This window comes from Alternaria triticimaculans (assembly GCF_023758025.1).
Source record: "Alternaria triticimaculans strain BMP 0046 chromosome Unknown scaffold_2, whole genome shotgun sequence".
Taxonomy (NCBI): Eukaryota; Fungi; Ascomycota; class Dothideomycetes; order Pleosporales; family Pleosporaceae; genus Alternaria; species Alternaria triticimaculans.
The window spans coordinates 2,928,695-2,949,154 of NW_026055959.1; the positions used below are offsets into that span (position 1 = coordinate 2,928,695).

The 20,460-nt window shown below is 54.2% G+C and overlaps 8 protein-coding genes across 8 annotated transcripts; 4 read left to right on the forward strand and 4 right to left on the reverse strand.

The window, feature by feature from the left end:
* Positions 1 to 133: 133 nt before the first annotated feature.
* Positions 134 to 950, reverse strand: J4E78_002654 (uncharacterized protein; the record flags this gene model as incomplete). The annotated part of the gene is made up of 4 exons (XM_049363300.1): positions 134 to 537; positions 585 to 744; positions 810 to 840; positions 898 to 950. 4 exons carry the CDS (start codon positions 948 to 950, stop codon positions 134 to 136), a joined length of 648 nt encoding a protein of 215 aa, XP_049225892.1.
* A 697-nt stretch (positions 951 to 1,647) lies between these two features.
* Positions 1,648 to 4,979, reverse strand: J4E78_002655 (uncharacterized protein; the record flags this gene model as incomplete). Its single annotated transcript, XM_049363301.1, has 2 exons — positions 1,648 to 3,108; positions 3,162 to 4,979. The coding sequence occupies 2 exons, from the start codon at positions 4,977 to 4,979 to the stop codon at positions 1,648 to 1,650; spliced, it is 3,279 nt and encodes a 1,092-aa protein (XP_049225893.1).
* A 653-nt stretch (positions 4,980 to 5,632) lies between these two features.
* J4E78_002656 (uncharacterized protein) lies at positions 5,633 to 7,168 on the forward strand (the record flags this gene model as incomplete). Its single annotated transcript, XM_049363302.1, has 1 exon — positions 5,633 to 7,168. One exon carries the CDS (start codon positions 5,633 to 5,635, stop codon positions 7,166 to 7,168), a length of 1,536 nt encoding a protein of 511 aa, XP_049225894.1.
* A 438-nt stretch (positions 7,169 to 7,606) lies between these two features.
* On the reverse strand, positions 7,607 to 8,811 carry J4E78_002657 (uncharacterized protein; the record flags this gene model as incomplete). The annotated part of the gene is made up of 2 exons (XM_049363303.1): positions 7,607 to 8,672; positions 8,729 to 8,811. 2 exons carry the CDS (start codon positions 8,809 to 8,811, stop codon positions 7,607 to 7,609), a joined length of 1,149 nt encoding a protein of 382 aa, XP_049225895.1.
* A 1,019-nt stretch (positions 8,812 to 9,830) lies between these two features.
* J4E78_002658 (uncharacterized protein) lies at positions 9,831 to 10,829 on the forward strand (the record flags this gene model as incomplete). Its single annotated transcript, XM_049363304.1, has 1 exon — positions 9,831 to 10,829. The coding sequence occupies one exon, from the start codon at positions 9,831 to 9,833 to the stop codon at positions 10,827 to 10,829; it is 999 nt and encodes a 332-aa protein (XP_049225896.1).
* A 2,076-nt stretch (positions 10,830 to 12,905) lies between these two features.
* J4E78_002659 (uncharacterized protein) lies at positions 12,906 to 14,144 on the reverse strand (the record flags this gene model as incomplete). Its single annotated transcript, XM_049363305.1, has 1 exon — positions 12,906 to 14,144. The coding sequence occupies one exon, from the start codon at positions 14,142 to 14,144 to the stop codon at positions 12,906 to 12,908; it is 1,239 nt and encodes a 412-aa protein (XP_049225897.1).
* A 612-nt stretch (positions 14,145 to 14,756) lies between these two features.
* On the forward strand, positions 14,757 to 16,832 carry J4E78_002660 (uncharacterized protein; the record flags this gene model as incomplete). The annotated part of the gene is made up of 1 exon (XM_049363306.1): positions 14,757 to 16,832. The coding sequence occupies one exon, from the start codon at positions 14,757 to 14,759 to the stop codon at positions 16,830 to 16,832; it is 2,076 nt and encodes a 691-aa protein (XP_049225898.1).
* Positions 16,833 to 17,910: 1,078 nt separating this feature from the next.
* On the forward strand, positions 17,911 to 19,437 carry J4E78_002661 (uncharacterized protein; the record flags this gene model as incomplete). The annotated part of the gene is made up of 1 exon (XM_049363307.1): positions 17,911 to 19,437. The coding sequence occupies one exon, from the start codon at positions 17,911 to 17,913 to the stop codon at positions 19,435 to 19,437; it is 1,527 nt and encodes a 508-aa protein (XP_049225899.1).
* Between the last annotated feature and the right edge of the window lie 1,023 nt (positions 19,438 to 20,460).

The window sequence follows — 20,460 nt, forward strand, 5'->3', positions numbered from 1 at the left end:
TGACAGACCTAACCATGACGCCGCCCATGCTGGGAAAGCCCACGCTGGGAATACCCATTGCCGAATCGTAATCCTGACTTTTGTATTGTCGTAAGCCATAGCAAAGAACCAAGCAGCTACTTCAGTGAATAGCTTATTTCTTCTTGGAGTCGGCCTCCTCGGCCTTAGCCTTCGCGCGCTTCTCACGGACACCGACAAGGCGGGCCTCGGAGCGGGCATCACGGAGCTTGCGGTAGGCGTTCTCGGTGGCCTCGTAGTTGCCGATGGGGCCCTCCTCGAGTTGGACGACGTTCTTGATGGGCAGAGCAGCGGCGGTGGACTGGACGAGGTTGTCGGCGCTCTTGGCGGCCTTGACGTCCTCGGCGGAAGCGTCACCAGACTTGGTCTTGCCGTTGCGGCGGGGGAAGAGGATGAGGCGCTTGCGGTACTCCTGGAGGCGCTCGACGTTGGCCTTGAGGCCCTCCTCGGAGAGGTTCTGGCGGCGAGGGTCGACAGAGATACCGATGGTGCGGGCGAACTTGCGGGGAATACCGGCAGCTGCTATGTGTTAGGAGCGCATTGCGCGATTGGGTAAAGTAACATACCCTTCAACTCAGCAAGAGAGAAACCACGGCCAGGGCGGACACGGCGGTTGTACTTGATGGTAGGGCAGCGGACGACGGGCCTGAGCTTGTCGACGGGCCTGGGGGCTACCTTCGCAGCCTTGGCAACGCGAGCATTGCGTCTGGACTTCTTCTTGCCAGGCTATCGTACTGTCAGAAATCTGAACACAGGCGCCACTACTCTCAGCGACGTGAGAGGGGAATTACCTGGTCGAAGTGGCAGCGGACGTAGCGTTGCCTGGAGAATGTTAGCCCAATGTCATCAACGTGCCCATTGTCCCAATCGCGAACTCACCAGTCCTTGTGGAAATGGTTCTTCTGAATCTGCTGGTTGTGCTTGATCGCCATTGTGTCGGATTGTCTGCCCTAATCAGCCTTCGTCCTTCGCTCGTGGGGGTGTATGGAAGCGCGCAGTGTCGACGGCGAGTTCGTATTGATTGCGCTCGTTCGATTGCGCGCTCCGGAGATGGTAAACGTACCTCGATGGCTGACCTGTGGGTTAGTTATCGTACGGCTGTCGAGGAAGAAATCTTGAAGTTCGCTCGCCAATTTCGACAGTCTTCCTAGCGCTAGTGGGCCAACCGAGTTCTCGGCGGTACGTTTTGCCGACGCCGACACTAGCGTGATAGATCGGCTTGCGCTGCAACACCCATGACGACCCGCTGCTGGAACACAGTTTTCTGTCGCGAAAGTTACCGTGGTGTCCTGGTCGATTGAGTGTGGTTACTTTGAGCATACTCATCATTCTTATCGCTGTACTGGGTACTTTACTTCCTCAACGATGATGAGAAACTTGATCACTCTGATACGATTGACTGGGAACGGTAGTTTTTGGAAGTATCGCGACATCCATTCGAAACAAACTGAACACAATAATCTAAACATCCCTATAGTACTCCACTGTAGTGAGCACACAATGTACACGAAGACATTACAAAACGCTAAAATGTATCCAAAAAGAGGTGAAACCGCACAAGTGCCTTCTAGACCAAACCCAGCACAACAAGAACCTTCAAACCACCACCCTAATAAGAAAACTCAAGAATCAAAAACCACCATCGTCGGCATCGAAGAACTCGGTGTTGGAACTCTGCGCACTCGTCCAACTCTCCCTGGGAATCTTGTCTCTGAGCCAGGTCAGAACAGCGTCAGTGCCTTTCTGCAGGACCTGTCGATTAGGTACCCTGAACTTGTTGCCTTCCACTTCAAAGCCTGTCAGGGTGCCCTGCAGCAATCCAATTCGCGGTTCCAGACGCTCGATGTCGTTGTTGCCCAGGTTCACAATCCTAAGGTTGTGCAAGCTTTCGGGCGATACCTCGGAGATCCTGTTGTCGGATGCGAGGAGGGTGGTGAGCGCAGGAAAGGCGACGTGGAGCGTCGGAAGAGCACCGGCGAGGCGGTTGATCGATACGTCCAGCGTTACGAGGAGAGGCGCAGTGAGGTATGTTGTCAGATGCGTCAGAGAGTTGATCTTGTTGCTGGCGAGACGGAGATCGCGCAGCTGGGGAAGCTCGATGGGTGCTGACAGAGGAACTTCGATGCTGTTCCTAGACAGATCGAGTAATGTCAAGTGTTCGAACTGCGCCGCTATAGAAGGAATGATCTCGAACTTGTTGCGCTGCAGATGCAGTTGACGCAGTCCGTTGACCATGACTTCCATGGTGACTTCATCCATCTCTAGTTCAGACATACTCTTGTCCGCGAGGTCTAGTGTGCCCGAGGGTGTAAGTTGCCACTTCGGCTGAGCCTCTTCTGCGACACCATTCTCGAATTCGTCATCCACGTCGGCTGAGACCTCAGCTGGTAGTCGCGATGCCAGATCGCGCTTGATATCATCGGTGCCCATAGTGAGGAATTTACGATCACGTAACGGGTTCGCTGCGACTGTGAGATGTTCTAGATGTTCCATCAAGGCAATCTTCTCATCAAGCTGAGTGATATCGTTGCCCGTAAAGTCTGCAGTACGTAGTTGTTGAAGCGTCACAAAACCCTCTGGTAAGGTTGAGAGTTTGTTCTCGCCGACTAGCAGCGTCGTCATACTGATCCAGGTCGATACTTCAGGGAACGACGTAAGTCTGTTCGTGGAGACATTGAGCGTCTTGAGAGCAGGCAATACAACCACATCGCCATCGCACAGAGACGTGAGAGAGTTTTGTGAGACGTTGAGTTCCTGTAGATGAGGAACTGAGCTCAGGCTGAGGAGTGTACCCTCCAAACGGTTCTTCGACGCTTGAAGCTCGACAAGGGTTGCAGAAAAGACTTCGCTAGGGAGGGATCGGAGCTGGTTGTCTGACACATTAAGTGTCCGCAACTGCGCCAAACGCTGCATGTCTGCCGGTATGCTTGTCAACTTGTTCGATTGCAGCTCGAGGACCTCTAATGCTGTGAGATCGCATATCGCCGATGAGAGGTCTCCGTTGAGATCATTTTCTGCCAGCTTCAACTCCCTCAAGGTGGGAATCTGAGCGATGACGTCCAACATCTCCATAGGCAACTTGTTCCGCGACTAGGCAATGTTAGCTACAGGATCTGGTAGATTTTACTGATAGTGCGACTTACAAGGTTCAACTTCGAGAGCTGCGTGAGTCGTCTCAGGCCTACGGGCAACTCTCGCAACATGTTGCCGTGGAAGTCGATGCTCTGCACACCTCCAAATTGAGGTCCAGCCTCATCCGAATCAATCATGTCTTCAACTGATACATCAGGGAACATGCTGTCGGGAAGAATCTCAAGCTCGTTGTCTGCAGCCAGGATAGTGGACAGGTCTACTACCTCGCCCCAGGCCACCTTGGTATCGTTGGGGTCGTAAATGTACATGGAAAGTACGTCGTCAGGAATCTCCTTCAGTCCCATCGCAGCGATGTTGAGGCGGCCATCTGATCGGGCGGTATCGATACGTCTGCGCAGTACAGACTTGCCACCCTTGGGGCGCTGGTTGAAGGGATCGTCATCGAGACCAAAGTCAAAGGTCGCAATCTCGGCAGGATCGGGCACGATAACATCGGTCGGTGGAGTGCTGTTCCTCACCGGCTCAGCCTTTGCCTGCTTCGCAGCTGCCCTAGCCTTTGCGATCTGTTCTCTCAGGGCATTGGACGAGCTGGCAGGTTTCGGCGGGGCCTCAGCTGGTGCTTCTTCGACGTCTGCCTTCTTCGCCGCTCTTGCTTTCGCAATTTGATCGCGCAGGGCAGTTGAAGAGCTTGGAACCTTTCGAACGGTATCAGGTGTCTTCTTGACCGGAGTATCTCGGGCTGGTGAGGATGTAGCAGTGCCGGGCGGTGATATCGCCTGACCGAAGACGTTGTTCAGGGACGGCCGAGATCGGGGTGTTCGCATGCCCGTGAGACTCTTGCTATTCGTCAGCGGACGCGGTTTAGGTGTGTTCTGTAGGTTTTGTGTCGGAGCCAATGGCTGCTTCTTGACAGTCGACATAGGCTGTAGCATCGATGTACGTCTGCTTGGTGTTGCAGCGGGTGTGCTAACATTTGCACTAACGCTTCTCTTTCCAGGTGCAGTCATAGACAGTCTGTTGGAGGGAGCACCGAACCGCTTGGGTGTAGCTGGTATTGGGTGCGGGGCACCATCACTCGTAGATGGCCTGCTGCCGTTGCTGTTCGACATGGCGGATCCGGGTCGCACCGGAGGGGCCATGCTGTTGTCGGCATTGAAGAAGCTCGATCTACGTCTTCCCTTGCCGGGTGCTGGCGAGGATGGCAGGTTGGACAGAGTCTCTGCCGTCCGTTCTGAGAGCGATGGGCGACCCTTCCTCTTCTCCGGCTTCACAGGACTGATGGGACTGGACAAATCGTCGATAGCTGAGTCCGCATGTTCCGGTTCGGGGTCGTTGTCACGGAATCCGGCTCTCGAGCTTGCCCGCGAGGATGCCCTCGAGGCTGACCTAAAGCCCTCTAGGCTTCCCAGTGTATCATCTTCCTTGGTGGGTGCGATCGAGGATGAGCGCGATGCATTCGTCTGACGCGACGGTGGACGGGCAAATGGCCGCTTGAAGACGGGCGCATCGCTGGTACTTGAGGCGGCGGTCGAGGTCCGCCTTGAGCCGAAGTTGGGAATGCCGCTCGCCCTGCGGTTCGACGAGGGCGCGATGGATGAGCGTTTGGAGGCTGTATTGTCAGGCACAGGGCTCGAGGCCGTCAGGGGGTTGCTGGAGTAAGCAAGGGATGCTCTCGACGTCTTCTTCTGCAGCGTCGACGTGGTCGGCCGCGATATGGACGACAGCGACGGCTTCTTGCGCAATTGTTCCGTCGAGGCGGGCGCGCGCAGCTGGGAGTGGCTGTTGGACGGCCTGAGCACAGGGAGTCGCGAAGCCGGTGCCGGCCGTGGGATCCCAGACGGGCGCGGAATGGACGAGGACTGGTCCATGGTGATGCTGTCAGACAGCGCGCTATACGATGCAACGCCTAAGGGTTGGGAAGTCGTTCATGCAAGACGGCACAGGCGAAACACACGTCCAACCAGATTAAGGGTCCTCCACTTGTCGCCAGGTTGCTTTTCGAGAACCAATTCTCCGCGCCGGGTGCAGAGGGGCGTCTGAGCGAGCGGGAAGCGACCGTTGCCCCGTGAAACCAAAGGGAGAGCCATGTTTCTGTTGCGCTGACAGGTCGGGCCTAGCGCCGGTTGGTATTGAGCAGGGACGACCGGCGGGTCCTTCCTCAACCTCGCTCCACGCGCCTTCCGCACCGACGACATCGTCACCCACACACCCAACACACCCGTTACGAGCGCCCTGTCTTCTGCAAACACCTGTTCGCTGCCGTTTGCACGCTATCACGGTCGCATACCCCCCGCGACTTCTTTTTGGCAAACGCGCATCGACGCGCACCCCTGCACCCACCGTATCGTATTCGTCACCTCTACCGCGTCGCCCACCACGCCAGCTCCCCCAGCTCTTTGACACCTCTCCCCCCGCGTGTCACAGTTGGACTGGACAAAGCGCAATTCTTCTCGACCAAACACCGCCTCCATATCTTCCTGACGTGTGTCGCACTGCTTGGGCCAATTGCGCCTGAGGCAGAATGGAGTCCCACGGAACGCAGTACCAGGACTCGTTGATGCCTACGACTGAGAACGCACAACCCGAAACACCACCCAAGCTTTGTTCGCCATCGCCCGCTGAGTCGGCAGCGCTCGCAATGTCAAAACTTGCATCCCCAGACCACAAGTTTACCTCCCCCGCACCCCGGACTACCTCTTCCATGACCCCTCCACCCTCTTCTCAGATCCCAAACATGCGTACAGTCATGAGGACGCCTACTCCCCCGACTCCACAGCTCACGTCTCCCCCACCAACTAGCAAACTGCCCAATCAGCCGTCTGCTTTGACAGACATGGGTGCAGGTCTCTACCCGCAGGACCAAGTCAACAGTGCTTCTGCTGAGGAGCTGAGAACCATGGTCAACACCATCTCCAATGCATTACGCGACATGCGACTCTCCGCAGCCCACTACAAGCTTCAGTACAACATGGCTGTAATGGAGAGTCAGGAGTCTGCCAGCCGCATGGCTGTCGAGCTAGCCATGGCTCAGAGAGAGCTTGACGTTCTGCAGCAAGCTGAAGAGAAGCGCCGCAACAACATGGTCACCCCAGAGCAGACCTACCAAGAGTCCGCAAATGCAGCCAATGCAGTCCTGCTGTCAGAGATGGGCCGTCAGAACCAGATGCTGCAGAGTGAGAATGAGGAGCTGCGCGACATGCTTGAGCAGCAAAAACGTCTCACTGAGCACCGCGAAGGCGAACTTGCTAGCCTGCTGGATGAGAATGACCGCCTGAAGACGCGAATCCGCAAGAATCGCGACCACATCGCACCTCTTCTTGAGCAGATCGAACAGTCTTCACCGCGGTCGAATTATGGCACACCTCATCAGCCAATTCCCAGAAACCGCGTCAACCGTGTGCCGCCTGCTCTGTCCGAGGAAAGCAGAAGTCAGAACAACTTCGAAGCTCTTCTCCTAGCCGACAAGATGCTGAGTCAGGAGGTCGCTACTGCGCCCACCACCCCCATCAGGCAACACGCACCCAGATCACGCTTCAGTCACCAGCGCGGCGCGCAGTCCATGTCATCGCTGCCACAGACCCCGAACCGCAGAGCTGCCTACCCTCAGGTACCCCGCACACCGCCACTTTTCGTGCCAACCAACATCCCCCAATCTGCACCACCAGCGCACTACCAAGCCAAGCCATCCAACACCCGTCGCCAAAGCAGCAACTCCACCATCACCGCCTCCAGCGTCGACGAAGAGGAAGCCTTCACCGACCGCGAGGAAGATGAAGTCCCCGAATCCCAGGCCAGCCAAATGGCACGCAACCTCCTGCAAAGAGCACCACCCACCAAAGGCATGATGTCTGCCCCACCATCAGCCCAGCCAACCAACCTCGTCCAAAGCAAAATCTTCGGCCAAGTCAAGAAAGGCTCCGGTCTAACACGTGCCGGCGAGCTAAAGCGCGGCCGCATGCCCTCGACAGCGGATCTCCGCACTCAGACAAGTCCGCCGAAGCGCGGACGCGTCGATCAAGGTGTAGGTCTCGGCATTGGCGGCTTGCTGCGAGAGTAGAAGAACATTGTTCCTGACCATATGCGGCAGGGACTTTATCAAGCTTATTAAAAGTTTGGTGGTTTTACGATTCTGATGATTCTGGGCGGCCAACTTTCTGAGGGGTCGTTTTTGCTTTTTGCTTTTTCTGATTTTGGATAGCAAGGTTTGGATACCCTTCATGCAAATGAATGCTGTTTGAGCATGGCGCTAGCTAGCGCGGCTGACTTTGAGGTTGGCTGATAACTTTATGATTGTTTATGGATTATGGCGGTTGACATGTGGGCTTCTTTGGACACCATGTGGAGGGAAGTGAGGGTGGGGAGGTTTAGTCTAGACAGAACTTGAAGTCAATGTATATGCGCATTATCCGCTCACACGAAAGACCATGGACTCTGAATGAATGTGCTCTGTTTCTACCTACCTCACTGTAACACTCTGCTCGCCGTCTCATGCCACTCAACCCACTATCTTCACCCACTTCCTCCCCTCACTAGCCTTTTCCATCTGGTCAATAGCCGCATGCCACTCCACCGCCTGTGCAAAATCCACAAACCCCTCCTCCACACTCTTCCCCTCAACAAACCCCTCATACAACATGCCCACATTCTTCGCCATCGGCGTCAACTCCCTGACCACCTCGTCATACTCCACCTCCACCATCTCCACAACATCCGTCTCATGATCATACACCTCGATCTTCTCTCCGCCCATAGCAAGATTCAGCATCGTAGCAGAAGTAAATCGAATCTCACCTTTCGTGCCGAAAACGCGCCATACGAGACCGGGGGTGTCTTTGAAGGTTTTGCCATGGCGTAAAGCCATGGAGATGGGCGCGGAGTTGTTAAGGAGAATGCCTTGCAGCATGACGTGATCGGGCGTCTCGCGCTTGGCGACGCGGTCGAAACTCATATCTGCTTTGAGCAGTTTTGTCTCTGGCCAGCGTGTCGTCAATAGCGCGGAACACTCTTCCAGGCCACCCAGAGCGTGGAACACGGCATCCGCGGTATGGCCAACGATGATGCTGAGGAAACTCCCGCCACTCTCTTTCTTGGTCATGAAGTCGTTGGCGGGGGGTTCAACGTCGCCCGGCCATCCCATTTCGAAAGTCAACGTGGAACTGAGGACATCACCGATGGTCTTGTCCCCGACGAGTTGCTTCATCTTGCGGATGAAGGGGCTGGAGCGAGATTGCAGACCGACGATTGTCTTGGAACCGCTTTTCTGGGCTGCGGCGTGCATTTCCTGGGCTTGGGACAGGTTGGATGCGAGGGGCCATTCGACGAAGACGTCTTTTCCTGCTTTGATGCTGGGCATGAGCAAGGCGTAGTGTCTGTCGACTCGGACGGAGCAGACGACGAGGTCGACATCTGGGTCCTGGGCGATATCGTCGGGGCTGCCGTAGGATTTGGTGGTTGGGGGCAGGTTGTAGCGTTTGATAGCGGCTTGGGCGGAGGAAACGCTGGAGTTGCAGAGGGCGGTGATTTCGTAGTGCGGTGAGGCCAACAGGTAGGGCAGATGAGCACTGCGTGCGTGGGTCAGTTGGGATTGAGATTGGGGATTGGGAAGTAGTGTATGTACCTGGCTGCCCAGCTGTCTCCTGGACTGGCGGAGATTTCGCCAGTGACGGAACTGAGGCCGATGAGTCCTACTTTGATGGGCATGTTGATGAGTTGAGGCTTTTGCTGTTGATGAATGTGCTGTTGTAAGGTGATGATGATGAGATGTAAGATCTATCCTACCATTCATGGACATATAAATCAACAGAGCGGTGCCGTTTGTTCGTCCGGTTTCAACTTGCCTAGAATCCAGATACATGGCCAGGACCATGAAATGTACGCAATACGGTCTATACGGTCGTACTAACTGATAGTCGCATGGGGTACGTAGTGCGGAGTTAGGATATTGTTGCTACTTGTCAGGCTAACCAGGGTACGATTATGTACTTTCTGACTATCTGACATCTCTGACATGTCAACGCAATGACAGCGCCCAACTTTTCCCCACCGGATGTCTCAAGAAACCACCGCGGAGGGTTTCTTCTCATATGTACTGAACCTAATAAGTAGGACTAGTATGTCTGTCGGTGCCAGATCTCGGACGAGTAAACCGGAAGATCCGGTGGGTACTTAGCGGAGTGGATTTACTCCGCCGATGAAGGAAAAGCGCGTCCAGTATAGCCGCTCAAGAGGTGATTGCGATCAGATACTCGGCATTACTACGGCACTTTCACCCATGGAGGTTGCTGTGCGAAAGCGCCACGCAGGTCGTAGGGACTTCGAGGGCAGGTGTGTTCGGCTACCATGAGTAGTCGGCCCGACACCTTCCCCTCATTAGTCATCTGAACGCGCCCGCGTCTGGGGCGCGTCCTTTTCGTGCTTTTCCGTGTGCTCTGACGTAACTCGAGCACCACGAAGGAGCCTTCTCCGTGGAAACGTACCATCGTTTTCCAGCATGGCTAGGTAATGTAAAGCTGCATGCCACGATGGTGGGCGCTGGTGCTGAACCAACGTCATCGGCTCTCTTCGTCACGCACCCACGAACCTTCCAATACTTCGTCTCAAGTCACAATAGGTTGTCTAGATGAAACACAATACGCAACGCGATGAGTTCCGGTGCAGCGCGTAAACATCTCAGCAATGTATTCTCTTGGATCAAATCACCCTTCATCGTCGGAGCGCCAATGCGCGTCATGTCTGGTCCGCGCCTAGCTCTTGCAGTGTCCAAGGCAGGTGGCCTAGGATTCATTGGGCCTGGCGCGAAACCCGAAGATACCGCTACGGATCTGAAGAAATTGCGCAAACTGCTGAAGGACGTACCAGGCTCTACTTTCCCAGACGCAGATCTGGCTGGAAAGCGATTACCGGTGGGTGTTGGATTCCAGCTCTGGAATGGGGATCTCAATTCAGCAACCAAGGCAGTGAAAGAACACCATCCTTGCGCTGCGTGGCTGTTCGCGCCTCGACATGGGCAGGAAGAGTTGGATGAATGGACGGCGCGCCTCCGGGAGGTATCACCTGAGATCCATATATGGATCCAGGTCGGGACCCTGAAGGAGTCTTTAGAAGCTGCAAAAAGCGACCATCCGCCAGATGTGCTGGTCATCCAAGGTGCGGAAGCAGGAGGCCACGGAAGAGCCACAGACGGCATGGGCATCATGACGCTCTTCCCTGAAGTCGCAGATGGCATCCGCGAGTCTGGTATCTCACTGATAGCTGCTGGAGGCATCGCCGATGGTCGCGGTGTAGCTGCTGCACTTGCTCTTGGGGCACAGGGTGTGGCTATGGGTACGCGATTTCTTGCATCTACCGAAGCGCGGATCAGCAAAGGCTATCAAAACGAAGTTGTACGCGCTACGGATGGTGCTCAGAGCACTACGAAGACTATGCTGTACAATCATCTGCGAGGTACGGTGGGCTGGCCAGAGCAGTATAGCCCGCGCGGTATTACGAACAAGAGCTGGCATGATTACCAAGCAGGTGTTCCGTTCGAGGAACTGAAGAAGCTTCATGAAAAGGCTGAGAAGTCGGGTGATGCAGGGTGGGGTCCGGAGGGAAGGCTGGCTACGTATGCTGGGGCTGCGATAGGCCTAGTGCATAGTGTTGAGGATGCTGGAAGTTTGGTCAAGAGGTTGCAGGACGAGGCGAAGACGATTGTACAAGGACTTAATGCTGATGTTTAGACTGCTACAACGAAACTGTCGGTACGTCCGTCAAGCATGCGGCCATTGCTACGTGCTACATAGCTTCTATGTCAAGAAAGACTCCGATCTCTTCAGTTCGGTGGAGCGCCCTCATCAACTTCAGCGGGCTGAAATTCGTAGCCTGCTTGGTTGTCCGTCTGCACAACCTCAGAAGAGTGCGTTTGCTCCGAAGCAGAATCCCGCGTCTGCTCGGATGCAGAACTATTATCCTGCCCGGACACACGGCTGTCTGTCTGCTCGGATGAGGTATTGCCCGGCTCCTGGAGTGCAGGATTGCTAAACAGCTGACGCCATGAATCTTTCGTTATGTTTGCCACCGCTTTGTTCCTGATTCTGTTCATGATTATCGCTGCATGCATCTCAATCACAGTTTTTTGAGGTCCTTCATATGCTGCTAATCATCAGTTCGTACCGCATATCATCTTCCGCGAGAGACTTACTACGCGTCGAATCGAATATGCCGGATGCAACGCAGTCGCCGAGCATACCTATAAGTATAGCAACCCTGACGTTCCTCCTCCAAGTCTGATCCTTGCCAGGCTTCTCGTCAATAAGCTCCCAATGGTCAGCAAATTTGTGCATAAGCCCTCCTGTACTCACTAAAGTACACAAACAAGATTAGCATGAAGTCAAATTTCCGGGATGGCACTCACACTCGCTGAAGTCAACGCGTTCCTCATAGTCGAGATACCCCCTCAACCAATCCAGATAGGCATACCTGCCCTTCAGCGTAAGATCAAGCTGTAGGATTCTACCGATGATATGGTCGAGCTGCCCGTCAGTTAGCTGCTCTATAAAGGCGTTGCGAGCATTTAGAAAGCATGGGAGTTCACTTATGTTTACGGCTTCCGTTAAACTGAGCAGTGTGTCTAAGAAGGCTGTGATGCGAGCAACCTTGAGGGGTGATTCGGGGTCATAAAATGTCGTCATCTTACGCTGCGCGATGTGATTGAGCGAAAGGAGGATGCTGATTGTGTTAGTCGCTTTTAAGCCTGTGTGATCGTTCAGGTTTGCTGAAATCATCTGATTACAAGATCGAATCAACTACAAACCGTAAACATGTGGGTTGCCTCAATCGAAGAATGCAGGCAGTTGGCTCTTTGAACGACCTCGGGACGCCACTGTTATGTTCACGTTGAAAGGCAAAATGTCCCATACATGAACCGCGTGAGGAATAGACTGACTACATACATCGATATTCTAGGTGTGATATCAGAAAACCAACGATTTAGAGTAGCGAGATACGCCGCTACGAGAAACAATCAGGGATTTGAACATAACCCAAACGCCATTCTAAAATCCGAGCCAACATCCCCGTGATGTTCAAGCATGTGCCATTACTACGTCCTAATTACCTCCCATTTCAAGAAACTCCCCCTTCTGTTCTGTCCGATTGAGATTCGTCATCGCTTTCTACGGAAGGGTGTTCGTAGCGTGCTTGATGCGCAGTTGTGGGAGTGTTCCCCTGCTCTGATTTGAAGTTGCGCACTTGCTCTGATATCATTTTCTTCAATTGCTCTAATGTAGGGTATCCAGGCCGTTCAGATCGGCTGAGATCCGAGATTCTCCTAATAACCTCGTCGGACTGTGCGGGTGTTAGATGCCATATGAAAGTGGCGCGAGCGTGACTGAAACATGGCCAATCGCTCGTTAATGTGGCTTCCGTCAGGCTTGTGAGAATGTTCAGAGCTGTTGTGATGTCAGGTTCACTGAGAGATGGGTCTGGTTGGTGATGAGTTGCCATCGTACGCTCTGCGATGTGGTAGATGGGCGCGAGAGTGATCGTGTTAGTCGCTTCTTAAACTCTCAGAGATCGGATAGGTTTGCTGTAGCCATCGTATCACATGGTCAATTCCATGGAAACATGGAGAGTCTGAACAGTCCCCAATCGAAGAGTGTAGACACCTGACTGTTCTATGAGAGCACTGTGGTAGCAGTTGTATGATAATATGAAATAGTCAACGGATTTCCGTGTATCTATGTCACCAACAGCAATAAGATCCGAATATTGTAGATTACCCAAACGCCATCCTACCATCTGAGCCAACACACTCATCAATAATCATAGCCCCACCCACTCTGTCCTACCCTCCCCACTCCCTCCCCGTTGCTCAAAGCCCTCGCAACCTGGAAGCCCTGCGTGAGGACACCCACCGCATTGTCCACACCTACATGCCCACTCCTAAACGTCCCAGGCACAGGCGGATCCTCACTCCTCTGCATAACTGCCCTCATCATCTCCTCACTCGCCTCGCCTTCATATCTCTCCAACACCAGTCTCCTAATCGCCACATGCCATTCACCCATCCACTCCTCCTCACTAACAGTCGTATACTCCTTCCTCCCCATACTATTCGTTCGCGAAAACGGCCATTCAGCTCGAACAACGCTCCAGCGCCGCGTTGCGAAGAACAAGATCGGCCAGCTGAATATCCACAGGAAGGTCAAGTAGAAGACCCATCGCACCCATGTCTTCAGCCTCCAAGCATTCACACGGTGGGACGTGTAGAAATCGACGTTTGCGTCTTCGACGGGGAAGGTTATGGAGATGTTGCCGCGGTAGTTTGTGGATCGGACTATGCCTTCGATGCGGCTGCGCAGGTATGCTTCGTCCAGACCCGTGACGTCGCGCCGCACACGGAAGATACGAAGTGCGCGGGGGGAGGCGCAGTATCTATGGCACCATTCCGTCAAGCCCGGTTTCTGAGCACCACCAACTTCAATATCTTGTTTCGCGCCTGGTGCCCTACACTTGAGAATCGTGCCGCGGTGCGTTTTCTCGCTGTTCTCAGCCGTCGTGAGGGACATGGTGCCGAAGTTGTTGGCAATGTAGTGCGCATGGATGTATTTGGACAGGTTTATGACGAGACGGAAGTCGGTTATGCAGCGCGACTTGGTCTCGTTATTCTTCTTGGTGGTTTCGCGGTGCGTGCCCATTATGTAGATGAGGGGTGTTGGGGCGGCTTCGGCGAGGAGGCGGATGGAGTTTTCGAGAGCGGCGGGGTCCTTGTCGTAGAGCGGGTCTTGGACGTTTATCGTGGTATTTACGACGGGGTTTCCGTTCTTGAAAGAGGGTTTGGCGTGGTTCGTTGATGTGGTTGGGGGCGCGATGTGGTGGATGGGGATCGAGGATGCGGGTACATTGCTGGTACCTGCTTCACTGTCGGTGTAGGAAGGCGGAAGGCCGAGGATCTCGGGTGCATCGTCGTAGGTGTAGTCGTCTGGGGTGGTGTGGAGTGAGACGGCGTCTGGGTCGTCGCGATAGCTGGGTGGGGGATCGGAAGGTCTGCCCATGGTGTATGTTCTCGAGCGTGCGAAGAAATATCAAAGGAAAATACGCAGAGAGTAATGTGATAGAAATCGCGATTGAGATGAAGAGGGAAAGACGATACTTGGGTGTGAATGAGGCGTTCAAGGGGCCGGTGAGGCGGAGCAGGAGTCTCAGCCCTCTCCAGGCAGCCACTCACCCATTGGTCTATGCGGAACCACTATGCACGCTTTGGATGTTGTTTGCTGCATGTTAATGTTGGTATATCGATAGCACCATTCTGTGCGCCGATTCATTAGTATCACGACAATGTGCATCTAGTATACTCGCTGTATACATTGAGTAGTGATAGTCGTGACAGGCGACGCGGGGAAGTCGCGCGGTGACGCTAAATTTAAGCTTAACTCCGAAGCCAAAAATTTGGAGCTCGACGCGACAGAACCGTGGATGCGCCGTGACTCTTTGCTCAAGCCACGACTATTGCCGGATTTAGATCGACCTCTACACTCACCTCCAATCTGGCCTCCATTCTAGTCTGGACACGCTGCTCACGCGCCTTCCGAGTCCCTCCACGCCTTCCCCGCAGAGCATGGGCAACCAGTAGCTCTATCCCACGCGCATTCCACACCTCCCTCGCCATGGCTTCCTCCGACGTCCCCATGACCGACGCAACTGTGCAGACTATTGATGCGACGCCGCAAGCCGACCAACATATAAGCCACGACGGCAAAGAATACACCACCATCAAGGAAGGCCTCGCGCATATTCTCGTCCCCCATGACATCCCCACGTCCACCGACCCAAGGCTATCCAAAGAGGAACATGCAAAGCAACAAGTCTTCTACAATCCCATCCAGCAGTTCAATCGCGATTTGACTGTACTTGCGATCAAGACGTTCGGCCTGGACTCAATACAACGGAAACTGAAGAAGCACGAGCAATTCAAACAGAAGAGGGAACGCACGCGACAGCGGATACAAGCGGAACGGGCGGCGGGAGATACTACGAATCGTGGGAATGGTGAGACTGAGGCTCCTGCCACAGATGAAAGTCTGTCTAAAAAGAGGAAGCTTGTAGAGGCTAATGGTGAAGAAGGTGCGGTCCACCCAAAGAGGCAGAAGACATTAGATAAATACGGTGCCGCCGAGCAAGAAGAAGAAGGTGGAGATGACCAGGACGACGCTACTGGTGCGAATGGAGGACCGACGCCCTGGAGACCTTCCTTCCGTATCCTCGATGCCCTATCCGCGACCGGTCTCCGTGCCCTACGTTTCGCGAAAGAGGTCCCATTTGCAACCGCCGTTACAGCAAACGACATGTCACAGAATGCTGTCGACTCAATAAAGCTCAACGTGAAGCACAATAAGCTCGAGGAGACGGTAACAGCGAAGACTGGTAATGCCATAGCCTACATGTACAGCTATTGCGACAAGAAAGGCTACGATGTCATTGACCTTGACCCATACGGCACTGCCGCTCCCTTCATCGACGCGGCCATACAAGCCATCAACGACGATGGATTACTGTGTGTAACTTGCACCGACTCCGCCATCTTCGCGTCACACGGCTACCTCGAGAAAACCTACTCACAGTATGGTGGACTGCCATTCAAGGGAGAGCCCTGCCACGAAGGCGGGTTACGCCTGGTTCTACACGCCATCGCAACCTCGGCTGGTCGATATGGCATGGCTATCGAGCCACTACTGTCTCTCTCCATCGACTACTATATACGAGTATTTGTACGAGTGCGCAAGGCGCCTACCGACGTCAAGCTCCTCGCCGGCAAGACCATGCTTGTCTACCATTGCGAAAGCGGCTGCGGTGCATGGACTACCCAGTTCCTTGCTCGCAACAAAGTGCTGAAGAACAAGAACGGCGACCCAATGTACAAGCACGGCTTTGCACAAGGGCCCTCCGCGGACCAACACTGCGAGCACTGCGGCCACAAGACCCACCTGTCAGGACCAATGTACGGCGGGCCGCTGCATAATGTCGGTTTTATCGAAAGAGTACTAGCGCAACTAAACGAAGTTGACAAGCAGACGTACGCGACAACGGACCGTATCGAAGGAATGCTACATACAGCATTGGAGGAGATCACATTTGGCACCAAGCTGGACAAGTCAAATGGGGGAAAGACTCAGGTCCTAGATCCCCTCATTCCGAAGTCCGATCCTGCAGAGGTAGACCACCACCCATTTTTCATCATCCCAAGTTCGGTAGCGAAGATAGTTCACTGTTCAGCGCCGCCGTTGGCGGCCATGCGTGGTGCGCTACGACATGCGGGGTTTAGGGTGACGATGAGCCATTGCAAACCTGGCTCCATCAAGACCGACGCATCGTGGAAGGACATTTGGCACATTATGCTCGAATGGGTGCGGCAAAGAGCGCCGCTGAAGAATCTGCCCAAAGCAGGAAGCCCAGGCGCCGCCATTCTCGCAAAGTCCAACGCAACAGGGTACACAAAAACGACAACTGCCGACATAGCACCTGCTCAAGTACCGGCCGATCCGGCGCCTGGAGCGCAAAGCAATGGAGAAAACAGCGGCGATGATTCGGCGACGACATCCGCAAAAGATCTGCCAGCTTACCTCAACACCAAGTTCGAGGTCAACTTTGACGAGAAGCTTGGTAAGGATCACGACAGGGGCAAATACGTCCGCTACCAGCTCGCGCCCAGGGAGAATTGGGGTCCGATGTCGCGCGCGAAATAAATCAATCATCAGCGAATAATACCAGTTGCACTATTGCATCCCAGCTCGCACGTTTATCGCTCCACAAACTGTATGTGCGCTGTGCGTTGTTTACGCGCACCTCTCCAATAATCATCTCGCGTGGCACCGATGATGTTCGCCGTTCGTCAAACATCGGCGCGCGTTGCGCAGATCTAACGTCATCGTCCGATGTGCTTAGGTAAGGGGTAGACATGCAAGCTGCATCGGTAATGACCCATCTTCCTTGTCCATATCGCAGATGCACGTTATTTTTTTGCGGCCAGAGCTTTTTCCACATCTACGATCCACATGCTGCAGCATGCATGGAGCGCGCTCACATGGCCGCATCGGTAAGCGGCCAAGCGGAGATGGGCCTGCTTCTGTACCTGCAGCTTCTGATGTTTACCCGAGCCTGGGGCTCCCGTGCCAGTGCGATTTGAATTGCTGGGTTGGCCGCTCCGCGGGGGCGAGTATCTGGATGTACCGGTCGAGATTTCTCAGCAAGAAATGTAGACCGGGTGTATGCTTAAGCGTTAAGCTACTCCCAAAGAGCACTGGCGACATCGCCGAAGCCTTGGAAGGAACCCGGTTTTGTTAATTATCGTTGTTGATCTCTTGCGGGGCGGGAGCACTAGCGGCTCAAAACTTAAACGCTCCACCATGTCATCACGTCGTCACGTTGTCTGCACGCGGCAAATCGCGGAAAACACGCCCCCTGTACGCACGCGTTCACGCAGCGCCCAGTTTTTCCAGCAGGCATTGAGGAGCACAGAGCAGGCAAGATTCAGCAGCGCATCTTCTGATTCGTCCGAAATGTCTTCCCGATGCCAATCCCGAGATTCCCATGTCGTGGCCGACTTTTCGATATTCGCGGCTTGCACTACCGCATCCGTTCAGTCATGAAATCATAGGTGTTAAACCTATTTCGGCGGCGACGCTTGTGGTCATCGATGTGAAATCAGTAGGAAGTAGCGTTGACGCGATGCGGTCACTGATGCGCGATGCGCGTATATAACCATTACAGACGCCGTCCATTGTCCCAGCCGCACAACACCTCGACCCGACAATCGACTTCAAGATGTTGACCAAGAGCCTCTTCACCACTTCGGTCCTCGCAGCTTTCGCTGCTGCCGCTCCTGCGCCCCAGGACGGCTACAGCGCTGCTAAGCCGACTGAAGATGTCCCAGGCTACACCAACGCGGATGCCAGCTTCTCCGTTACCTTCACGCCAGCTGCCACACCCGCTTCGGTTTTCGGTCCTGACTCTCAGGTTGCTGCCATCCCCACCGCACCTGGCTCAGCTCCTCCCCGAAGGAGTTCAGATGTCACTGGCGCAACCAGCCATGGCCCATTCGATGGCACTCCCACTACCACTGGAGCTGCTAAGGCGCCTACTACCATCGGCACTGCCATCGTCCCCATGCCCCCAAACCCCACTGCTACCTACTACAACACCAATGGCAAGCCCCAGAACCCCATGCCTATTCCCTATACGCCCGCTGGTGGTCTCGGTACCAACGGCAGTGAGCCCCGCTACATGGTGAACAGCGACTTCGACTACGAGTCCATCACCCTGGGTCTTTACCAGGAATGGATCGAACTCGACCTGTTCAACAACGGTCTCGCCATCTTCTCCGCAGAGGATTTCCTCGACGCTGGTCTGACTGCTGAGGACCGCGCCTACATTGCCTTCATGGCCCAGCAAGAGAGTGGCCACGCCACCCTCTTGACCAACATGCTCGGCGAGACTGCTCCTCCCCAGTGCACCTACAACTACCCTTACCGCACCGTCCGCGAGTTCATCGACTTCAACCAGAAGCTCACCCGCTGGGGCGAGTCTGGCGTCTGGGGCTTCCTCGCCCACTTGGACTCCCGCGAGGTTGCCTCCCTCCTCTCCCAGTCCATTGCCACCGAGGCCCGCCAGCAAATGTCTTTCCGCCAAATGCTCGGCCTTGCGCCCCAGCCCGTATGGTTCGAGACCGGTATCCCGCAGTCTTGGGCATGGACCTACCTGGCACCCTACATCAGCTCGTGCCCTGAGAACACAACTCGTCTCGCATGGCAAAACTTCCCCACGTTGCTCATCGACAACCAGGCCAACCCCAACCGCTTCTCGCCCAACGATACCAAGCCCCACGAGGTAGTTGGCGACCGCATCGCTGACCCCTCTGACTCCACCATCCCCGCCGATGAGTCCTGCGTCAACATCAACGGCACTGAGCACCCAGGCTACTCCTGCGGCCCTGCCATCGCGCGCAACCACAGCGAACCCCTGTCCTTCCCCGGCAAGAAGATCAACTTCACCTGGGAGAAGCCCGGTCAGGCTGTCGGCCCCAACAACTCTTACGTCACGGATACCAGTGCCGGCGCCCCCGCGTACGTTGCCTGGGTCAGCCAGCTGAACTTGACATACACGCCCCTTGAGGTCACCGGCGAGAACACTGGTTTCACATACCAGCCCGCTGCTGAGGTCTACGAGGGTGACCCATCCGTCAACGGTACCATGTTCGTTGCGCTGACTGATGCCAACCCGTTCTTGACTCCCTTCAACTTGAGCATGATCAACCCTCACGTTGTTGCTCTTGGTCTGTACCAGGCTGGTTAAGTCTGTGCGATGAGGGATGAGGAGTTAAATGTGCCGATGCTACCGTAGCATTGTCAACATGTAAAGTTATTGGATGAGGCCTATGAGCCATGTAATTAGTTGAGAAGATGAGGATGTTGTATGATAGCTGGTGGATGGATGATTGAGAAAGAAAGTAATGCGTAATGATACCAATTTGTCATCATCAAAAGATCTTGGAAGTCGTACATGTGATGTACGATATTCACGCCTTTCCCGCTTTCGGCTTACTTCACTCTTGTGATTTTGGCAGTGCCTATAAGATCTTTCCTCCCTTCTACTCTTGTTTTGCTTCTCTACATCAAACCGCGGGTTTGCATTACCAAAATAAACATGAACACGATTCATGACCGCCTCTGCCTCCGCTTTCTCCAAAAGCCATGACCGCCTCATCATATGTGTCCAGATTTCGGCGTCCACCACTGCATGTTTTTCCAAAACATCGAAAAACATATACATCAGCTGCATGTTTGTCCGAATCCCAACATCACCGGTATACCTATCCATGAGCGGTGGGCTCGCCTCTCCAAAACGCTCTATGTCTCGGGTTTTCCATATAAAACTTCTACGACGGCGCGCTTCTACTTCTCTACTTTGCTTCTCTCACTCCAACAATGTGAGCCCCCGTTACCAAAAAAATCCAGATTCCATCAATGTATGGCCGCCGCCGCCGGTTTCTCCTTCGAAAATTTGACGACAAGCCACGCATATCCAAAACAACAACGTTTCACGCGATGTCTGTCCGAGAGCCCAAAATCGATATATCGGACGTTGATGAGAGCTGTGCTTTCGCCTTTTCTAAACTCATCATGAAGCTCCATATGGTCTCTTGGCCTTCTATATAAAACATCTACTACGCTGCACCTCTCCACGTATTCTCCAACACTCCAAAACAACCAGTCGGTTTTCTCGAAAGCTTAACTCGACGTATTGATGTTGGCGTCTGGCTTTTTGCCTTCTTTCCCAATACATCCACATGCGCATCAAAAGATGTACAACTGAAAA